Source organism: Porites lutea, chromosome 6 (genome assembly GCF_958299795.1).
Source record: "Porites lutea chromosome 6, jaPorLute2.1, whole genome shotgun sequence".
Taxonomy (NCBI): Eukaryota; Metazoa; Cnidaria; class Anthozoa; order Scleractinia; family Poritidae; genus Porites; species Porites lutea.
In genome coordinates this window covers 34,774,838-34,784,539 of record NC_133206.1, presented here as the reverse complement: position 1 = coordinate 34,784,539, position 9,702 = coordinate 34,774,838, and the positions used below count along the sequence as shown (strand labels likewise).

Here is a 9,702-nt window from a genome sequence, read left to right as displayed (position 1 = left end):
AGGGGGTGCGCACCCCCTGCACTCTCCCCCTGGATCCGCCCAGTTTAACGGGGAATTTGCTAACGCATTTGCTGATACTCAGTTATCCCAGTCTCCTTAGCATGTAGCCTGCCTAGGAGTATTACTACTCCCCCCTAGACGGGATGCTAGTCTATCACAGGGTTACCCCCCAGCAGTATGTTGCCGGTACCCATTTATACACCTGGGTGAAGAAAGACAAAGTGGAGTAAAGTTCCTTGTCTAAGGAAACAACGCGACGGGCAAGGCTTAAGGCTTTAAATAGAACGTTACCAAACCCTTTTTGTTTTGTAGATCTATTTTGCCGAAAAGAAACAGATGAAAGATTTGCAATTTGTGACAAAAATTATCGTTTACCCCCTTGGAAAAATACCTATTTTTCGACCATTAAAAAATCGATTTTTTTAAGTCTAAAAGGTGTTGCAATTTTTCATGGGCGAACCCCTTTGGAAAATACCCATTTTTTCGACCATTAAAAAATCGATATTTTGATAATTTGAAAAGCCTTGTTTTTAATATAGATTTTCCAAACACTTTTTGCGGACCTATTTCGCTGAAAAAGAAACAAATGAATAATTTGCAATGTTTGACGAAAGTCATAGCTTATTGCGAAAATACCCATTTTTCGACTATTGAAAAATCGATAATTTTAATGTCTTAAAAGTCTTGTTTTTGATAAATGTCTCCTCTATACACTTTTTACAGACCTGTTTTGCCGAATGAGAAAAAAAATAAATAAATAAATAAAAACTTGCAATTTTTTTTACCAGATTCTGGGTACTTGTTTCTTGGTTCCACTTGTTAAGAGGATTGCAGATTCCAGGAGCTAAATTCCAGATTCCAAAGCCCTGGATTCCGGATTACACAAGCATAAAAAGTTTGTCCTGGTTTCAGAATCTGGATTTCCTAACGTGGGGTGAGATAAAGCTGACAGTACCTCTGAAAATCATTCTAACAAACGGATGATCAGAACACTACTTCACTAAGGGACATAAACAGAGTTACCCATGTTTCACCCCTGTGGCACCTTTCTGTTTTGACCTTACATATAACAAAAGTAGCTTAACACTTGTATCCTCAGTAGATATGGTTTGTAAACATTATAAGGGCATTTACTGGAGGGGACACATGAAATTGTCATCCGATCATTGTTATTGATCAGAGTGACTACTTTTTAACTTCATAACAACTTTTTTCTTTTTGTAAATAATAATGGACAAGAACTATATTACTAATGCATGGAAACAAATTTCTCTGGTAATATAATTTATTAAATCCCAGGAAGTTAAATACAACATTTGTTCCTTTTTAACCTAATACAAGTAGATTGTGTCGCCCAGGATTTGTTGATGTTGCAGGAACATTACAACTTTTAACCTTTACCAAACCAGGTTTGATTAAGTAAACTGCAACCTCAAATGGTAACCTGTACTTAGTATCATTTGAAGGGATTAAGGAATGCTACTTTTGAATATTATTACCATGGCTCATACATAGGTGTCCAAAAGACTTGGTAGCCATGACCCATCTCTTTACACCACAATTTTACTTAACAACCATTTTCTGTGCCTATAGAGTCTTTTCACAAGACATCACGTCCACCACTTTGATGTCCCTTAACAATAAAATGGCTGCCATGTTTGTTTAAGTTGAAATTTTTTCTTATGTAAATGCTTTCTTTTGTCAATTTGCATCACTGCTAGCCATATAAGTGAAAATGCTCTATAACGACACCATCATCTAATAGTCTCATAAATGATCACAAAAGCTTAAGTTTTCAATAGGGACCTTAGATCCAACAACGCCGACGTCCATGAAAACGTCGCTGAAAAATAGACTACGCATCCTTTCACTTTTGCTCATGATTATTCCAAGGGGCCCAGTTACTTCAAAGAAGGGAATTTAGTTTGGAGCTGAAGAGAAGGGATCGTGCCCCGGTTCTGACAGAGATGGTAGAATTTATCGCCTTGCTGTTCCTGTTCCCAAGTAAACTTAAAATTTGGTCATTTAATGTCGTAGTTGTGCAGGGACTGCAAAAAAATTTACAAAAAGCATGATGCACGTGCAGAGTTGTTGTTTTGCTCATTAAACCTATTGCTTATTTGACGTTCCTGTTGCTGTCGCCGTCGTAGTTTCGTAAGGTCCCTAATAACCCCACCCCTGCTCCCCCACATTAACCATGGCTAGTTTGCAGGATAGTATGGCACTTTTATTGAATCATGATTGGTAAAGCTTTAAGTTGTAATGCACGGAGAATGGCAAGGACATTAGAGCTTTTAAAGTTGAATGTTTTACACGGATATTTGATTATTTTTGCTCTGAAAATTTAACAATCTAAAAAGTGCTACAGTCATACTATCTGGCTATTTTGGTATTGTCAGAAAATACACTAATATATGTACACACAAAAACAAAATTACTGGTGATTGGTAAGTTAAGTACAAAAAGCAATGGTGGATTTCGACAAATCTCTGCTTAAGTCAAGAGTTCTAGCCCTCATGCATGGAAGCAAGCAGTTACAGTTCACTGCACACACGTAGTGTTGTCAGGACCTCTGGAAATATTTCAATGTGTATCTTAATCAGAATACTGAAATCCTCTGCTCTTTATACGTATATCAACCAGAACATCCTCGACATCCACATATCACACATTCAACAATTTTTCCCTGAAAAGAAACAAAGGTGTAAACCCAAATCACTACAGTTCTCTTGCCTTTAACCCTGGTTCTTTACACATTTTTGTATGCAAAATATTTCACTTTTTCTGAAACATCATGTTTATTTTCCATACTGATAATGTGTCACTACCCAGTTCTTGGTAGTGCTTCCGATTGGTTGAAGCAAATTTCCACAGCTTCACCAATCAGAAGCACTATACTGATCTGGGTAGACTAGTGATGCATCATCAGTATGGAATATCTGCCCTTGCGTCTCACACAACATTTCACAGGGTTGGCTATTTTCTCAGGCTAATTCCAAGGCTATTCCAGGGGTTTCATTGTTGTACAAATTCATTCAGGTTTTCTTTGTCTTGAAATTATTATGTCCAAAATTCAAGACTGAATCAAACTCAAGTTCTTTTTTCAGGATTGGAGCTAAACTTTGGAACGTAATTGCCAACAAATTTGGTCAACTCTCGAAAGGAGATTTAAAAAGCATTTTCATGACTTATTGCTCTCAATAATGGAAACAACAGACGATTATGTTAATGTGCCAATTCTGCTACAAAAAATCACAAAATCTGCAGCCACGACTTAATGCACTAATAACTGATAAGTTCTTTCGTAGATTTGTCTTGTAATTCCATTCTGTAAGACTGTTAACTCTAGCTTGTTTGTTGTAATTCTTATTTATCCGTATAGTTTATTAAGTTTACTCTAATATAATCTTCATAGCTTCTTTTTTTATTTCATATTTATGACTGCTGTAACCTTTCCACTCCGCTTGCCTCATCTAACTATTGATATTTGAGGGCGGAGATGGCAAAATGCTGAGTGTAAAAACAAAGTATAATTTTACATAAATGTCCAAGCCCACTATTTTTTATATTTCTCTTGAGAATCAAATCATAGATTTTTATCATTGAATTGGACAAAGAGTAAAGGAAAAGAATGTTTATATAATGTTGTAGTTAATTTTTTATCTCAGGTGATTTTTATTTTTCCTTTGTTTCAACTTCATTGGCATACATTACCATGACCAAAAACAAAAGAAAACCAAAATTTACCTGAGATAAAAAATTAACTACAACAGATAAATTAACACCATGGCTGGCGGCCTTCTAAGTCATTTAATTACTAACTTTAAAGACATACCTCTTCCAGTTTGGCTTTGGGAACTCGGCAGATACAGTTTGTGCCAAAGTTTGTATCTCGACACTGAATACATCTCAAACAGCAGAGGTTTTCATATCCTTGCTTCTTCCACTTTGCTATGAGGTTTTTATCTGCATATCCTTCTTTGAGACAGTATTCATACAGCTCTAAAAAGAAAAAAAAAGACTGATCAGTTAACAGGGATCCTTTAGCCAATTAATGACCTAATTGGTATTTTATGTATTTATCAGGTGAGTGAAAATAAATGAAAGGATGTACTGACCGATGAAGAATCATAGAGAAAGATGGTAGGTTTTCAGTTAGAGCCATTCTGTGGTTTTGATGTCGAAATTATTAGGTCAATGTTTATTGTGCTATAACCAATCACAGCAAAGATCAGGACATGCCAACTAGCCACAAAAAAAAACATTATGTTCTTGCTTGTGGTTTAGTTTCTCATGCCCGGTTTGCTTTTTTATTGAACACAATAACATTTCCTGGTTTGATAGTAAAGCAATGGATGGTAAAGCAATGCGGCATCTCTGGATGGCATTATGGTCTCACTAATTCAAATGTCTCTGTTGAGAGTTTGTGACTTTAGGAGATGGCCAAAACTGAGGCAACATGGGCTAAACTTCAGAATACCCGGCCACTGAAATATCATTCATCAAATCCTGCTACCGCAGTCCCGCAGTCGACATACTTTACCTAATATCTGTATATAAACATCACGAAATATGCCGCTTGCATCGTGCGCGTTGGTGTTGACCTTGTTGACCCGGCCACTGAAATATCATTCATCAAATCCTGCTACCGCAGTCCCGCAGTCGACATACTTTACCTAATATCTGTATATAAACATCACGAAATATGCCGCTTGCATCGTGCGCGTTGGTGTTGACCTTGTTGATCCTTGCTACCGCAGTCCCGCAGTCGACATAATTTACATACATGTATGATCGCAAAATACACGTTAATTGAACTTGATGAGTGAACTCCTCTCTTTTACTCAGTCGCAAATAACAGAGTGCACAAATCGTATGAACAACAAATATATTCAATTTCCTTTGCCTTAGTTACATCATAAAATCTATTTCAAAACATTATTTTTAATAACAGCAACTCCGGGTATATATAATGTTCACGACGCTCATAGTGTCTGATACATCCAAGATGCGTGAGTCAAACGCACCTGAGCGAGACACGAATATTCCTTGCACACTTATTGGAATATTTTGTAACATGCTTTGAAAAGTTAACGCTTTGTTGTACTGGTGGCATACACTTTCTTTACATCATTCAAAAATACACTAAACAAGTCTTCATCGCGGTGCATGTACCTCCAAATAAATTCCGCCAAATATGTTGAGAAAAGATGCTTTCGAACGCCAAACTTAGGTAGTTTACACTTTGCATGCCTCCAATGACCTTCAATTTTATTGGTATGGTGACCGTCTTTGTTCACAAATTCTACTGAGTGATTAACTGTTCGGTGTTCATAACCATGTGTCTCAAGTTTCGAGTACGCTTTCCAGCAATCAGAAACAATAATAGTTCCAGGTTCAATCCATTTTTGGATGATGGGCAGTAGTGTTTGTTCGTCCCGTTTTTCCACTGCCACCAGGAAACATTTCCTGCTGTCTTCCTCGATTCCCCCAAAGACCCACTGGCCTTCGACGTGATGACCTCGGTGGTATTTCCTCTTGCCAAATTTACTTTCGTCGATCTGTACGACTTTTCCTTTTCCGCCGAGTTTGTCACTGTTTTCCAGTAGAGTGATTTCGCAAACTTCGCGACAGAAGCTGTCCCAATCCACCCCAGTGCTTTCAGCAAGGCCTACTTCATGTTTTATTTGCGCCTGATCAAGATCCTGGCACCACCAATATGTCAACTTCAAAATTTCTTCTAAGGTCATCTTGCTCTTCTCGAACCAGCTTCCTTTCCTAATCGATACTTCTGCCTTGTGTCTTTTACCGTTAACTTGCTTTCTGCATTCCCACTTCAAACCATCCGATCGATCCTCGCACCTCGTCAAACTCATTTCTCCAGCACACATCGGACACGAACGTTCCTTCGCCATCAGCCCTTCATCCATTAACCAGTGTACCAGCATTTCTTTGTCCTGCATTCGCGCTACCAGGTTGTCGTATCGCCACTTCCTGTGTTCGCAGTTGCGACCATAGCTCCCTGTGAGAGACATTCCACACTGCGTCGCACGTTCCTCTTTTGGATTTTCTAATGTTGTTGTTTGACTACCAGCATTGATTTTTCTACGTTTTGATCCTATTGCAACTTGTATTCCTTTATCGTCCATACTTCAATGTCTACATGTATTACGCAAAAAATATAAGTTCCACTTATCGCAGACCTTTCACTTTACGGGAATTGTCGATTATATATCACACCAAATGAATCGATGTCACTTCACTTCACTGAATATGCTAATAACGTTTCTAATAGGTTTCATAAAGTACGCCGCCCTTTCCAATTAATAAAATCTCCTCTCAATGAAAAAAATCCCGCCCGACACTACCAATCCTCACACGAATTTGTTGCCTTCATTGAATTCGGCATGCGTCTTAAAAAACCTTTACATCTCGGTTTCAATCATTTATATCACACCTTCTCTATTGGGTCCGTTTGAATAGGGCAGTCAATTACCTTGTAAGTGGCACACAATAACTTATTTCAAACCATACAATACTATGAAGTTCACTAACAAAGGCGGCCCGCACTACTCCCTAAGGGCTATTCCCTGCTCAGTCCAGGCTAATTTCAGTTGATAATAATCGTTCTGGCCGTCAACATCAAAATGTACGCTGTATCCAAACTCAACAAACAGCACGAACAGACATGGATCAACCTTCAGAAAAGGCTGAATTCGGTGCAGTTTCCGTACCAGAAGCTATTTCCCAACCAAGACGTTTATCAATTCGTAAAGAATAAGGCCGTCTCCGTTGGAAGCTGCGAAGGATATTTTATTCCTTCGCTGCTAACAACTACAGGATTCATACTGGCGTCCAACAACGCTCAAGTTAACATCACCACACACAAGCAACCATTAAACATATTTACTATATTTGTGGGATATCCCGGAACGGGTAAGTTCAATTGGAATGTTCTTTATATGCACTTGTACTTCTCGTAGTACCTTGCCCTCAGCACGCCAATATGTTTTCCGCACTTACTCTTGCTGTCGGTTCAATCAAAAACTAAAAGAGCTTCTATTGATCAGGCTACCTATCAAATTGTAATATGTTACTTTTGTCTCATACAGGAAAATCTTCTGCTATCCAGTATGCAGCCCAGGATCCACTGGAAAATCTAGACTTCACTGACGCCATCATTAGCAAGACCACCTCGTCTGGACTGGTCAAACTTCTTGCGAATAAGAGGAAAGGAATGATTCTCTCTCCAGAGGTCTTCGACATCATAAACAAGCTTCTTAAGTCCGATGAAGACAACGCTACCGGAGATGTCCAGCTTCTCTACAAACTCTTCTCGGGCGAGCGCTGCTCATATCACTTCTCTACAGAGGAAACCAGAGTGATCCCTCCAAATACGCCCTTCTGTCTCCTTGGTTCCACGCAACTGGTCAACGCTGCCAAATTGATCGCACGCATGGATCAAGGACACGGCCTAGTGGACAGAATCCTTCTTGCCACCCCCCTTGCCTTTCGTCCGACCCTTACTGAAATGGAGGCAGCCACCGATCAGTTATCCACCGAGGTAGTCAGTGACTTCTCTGAACTGTTCGAGAACATAAATGGAATTGACACAAATGGTCAGGGACAACGTCTTAATCACCCAAGGCCCTGTGGTCTCCTATCGGTCGTTCAAACATGGCAAAAGATCAGCACGTGCAATTGCCGAAAGTGAATTTAACACCGCGACAGAATCATTAATGCAAGATGGCTTTGGAAAAATTGTGGAATTTAGAATTCCTCGAGCAAGAAGCGCCTGCAAGGTATTTGTGAAAAGCAAGCCAAACCCTTGGCCGAACTGTACGAATGTCAGTGTAAGCGAATTTGACAATGCCTTGGCCAAGCCTCTACATAATGATATCACAGTTCCAATGAGACAATATCTTCAAGCCAATAATTACATCACGAATTAGCAATATTTAAATCAAATCCATTTCTGTACGACAAGCGACATTAAGTTAAGACAAACAAACATGTTCATAGCAGTCAATTTAGATTTCCTTTTTAAGAGTAATTTTCATTCCATAAATTATAATTCAAAAACCATTTTGTTGAATGGAAACGTTTTAGCTTTTTACATTCGTATTGAATACCTGCTTTTCAACAGTACCATTTAAGTAGCAATCATTTTTTTACATTCTACATATAGTTTATATTCTACTATGTTTGTATTTCATTGCATTTTTAAACCAATTAAATTAAATTAAAATATGACCTTTGTTGCAATGCTTGTTTACATTACTTTATCTTAAAGCGGGACTTTTTGCGCGGCAGCATTAGATAATCATCGAGTGCGGGACTTTAGACCGCCGTATCACTTCATTCTAGCGCCTAGCTCATTGCTTATTCACCCGGAGTGCGGGACTGCGGACCCCCAGCGCTTAGCTCATTGCTTAGTCACCGAGCGCGGGACTGCGGACCGCGGTAGCAATTTAGTTTAGAGCTTACCTCATTACTTATTGATTGACTGCGCGACTGTGGACCGCGGTAGCACTTCAGTTTAACACTGAGTTTAATACTTATTCATCGACTGCGGGAGTGCGGACCGTGGTAGCACTTCAGTTTAACACTGAGTTTAATACTTATTCATCGACTGCGGGAGTGTGGACCGCGGTAGCACTTCAGTTTAACACTGAGTTTAATACTTATTCATCGACTGCGGGAGTGCGGACCGCGGTAGCACTTCAGTTTAACACTGAGTTTAATACTTATTCATCGACTGCGGGAGTGTGGACCGCGGTAGCACTTCAGTTTAACACTGAGTTTAATACTTATTCATCGACTGCGGGAGTGCGGACCGCGGTAGCACTTCAGTTTAACACTGAGTTTAATACTTATTCATCGACTGCGGGAGTGCGGACCGCGGTAGCACTTCAGTTTAACACTGAGTTTAATACATATTGACTTGCTAGCCGACTACGGACCGCGGACTACGGGAGCAGTAGATTTAAAAAGGGCGTGAGTGGCCGGGTATTCTGAAGTTGCTCCGCAACATGTACGTATGTATATATATCAGTAATTTGTGAGTTACACAGCAAAAGCAAATGGATGAAAAAAATTAAACAGAAAAGAAAAGATAATATATACCTCTGCTAATTGCTTTTCTTCTGTAAAATAGGTCATAAACATAGCGAGACTTCTGATGATGGATCCTGGATTGGAAAGCAAAATAAAACAAACCAAATAAGCTTAAGCATTTTTCACACTACAGTTAAAGAGCCAATAGTATAAACGGTATCTCAATAAAGCTTTTGTCAGTATTATATTTATATACAAACATAGTAACTATAAATACCCACCTAAATATGGGCCATAAAGACTCTGTTTTTCGCTTTCCTTCGTGCGGTTCTGTCTCAGCTAATAAATGGAAAGAAACGAGCATTAATCACCGCCAAAGAGAGATAAATGTGACAGTCTTTAATCGCATCGTTTATCGAACATGTTCAAAGAGTACGAAATGTGTGAATGACGAAGAGCAAGGATCAGCGGCTTACCTTCCCGCATTTTCTGATCTAGTTCGTCTAGCGTCGGTTCAATAAGTTCCCAACCATCAGGAGGAGGTTTTCTACTGCGACGTACTTTGGGCATTTCTAAAATAAAGCTTGAAAGTAAAGATAAAACAGCACAAACAGCAAGACAACGTCTGATATGCTTTCTAGTGCC

The 9,702-nt window shown here is 39.1% G+C and overlaps 2 protein-coding genes and 1 pseudogene across 2 annotated transcripts; 1 reads left to right on the top strand and 2 right to left on the bottom strand.

The window, feature by feature from the left end:
* Positions 1–1,267: 1,267 nt before the first annotated feature.
* Positions 1,268–9,683, bottom strand: LOC140940548 (protein BUD31 homolog). Its single transcript, XM_073389535.1, has 5 exons — positions 9,534–9,683; positions 9,339–9,396; positions 9,127–9,191; positions 3,836–4,002; positions 1,268–2,686 (listed from the first exon to the last, which is right to left on the bottom strand). Exons 1-5 carry the CDS (start codon positions 9,625–9,627, stop codon positions 2,636–2,638), a joined length of 435 nt encoding a protein of 144 aa, XP_073245636.1. The 5' UTR covers positions 9,628–9,683; the 3' UTR covers positions 1,268–2,635.
* On the bottom strand, positions 4,872–7,199 carry LOC140941091 (uncharacterized). Its single transcript, XM_073390059.1, has one exon. The coding sequence runs from the start codon at positions 6,147–6,149 to the stop codon at positions 5,091–5,093; it is 1,059 nt and encodes a 352-aa protein (XP_073246160.1). The 5' UTR covers positions 6,150–7,199; the 3' UTR covers positions 4,872–5,090.
* LOC140941092 (uncharacterized) lies at positions 7,064–8,017 on the top strand (annotated as a pseudogene).
* Positions 9,684–9,702: the final 19 nt, after the last annotated feature.

Excerpts from the sequence above, each read along its gene's own strand:
- LOC140941091 (XM_073390059.1), bottom strand. The coding sequence starts at position 6,149 with ATGGACGATAAAGGAATACAAGTTGCAATAGGATCAAAACGTAGAAAA.
- LOC140940548 (XM_073389535.1), bottom strand. The coding sequence starts at position 9,627 with ATGCCCAAAGTACGTCGCAGTAGAAAACCTCCTCCTGATGGTTGGGAA. Across the intron at positions 9,397-9,533 it reads AGATCAGAAAATGCGGGAAG|CTGAGACAGAACCGCACGAA; the intron begins GTAAGCCGCTGA and ends TCCATTTATTAG. Across the intron at positions 9,192-9,338 it reads TCTTTATGGCCCATATTTAG|GATCCATCATCAGAAGTCTC; the intron begins GTGGGTATTTAT and ends TTTCCAATCCAG.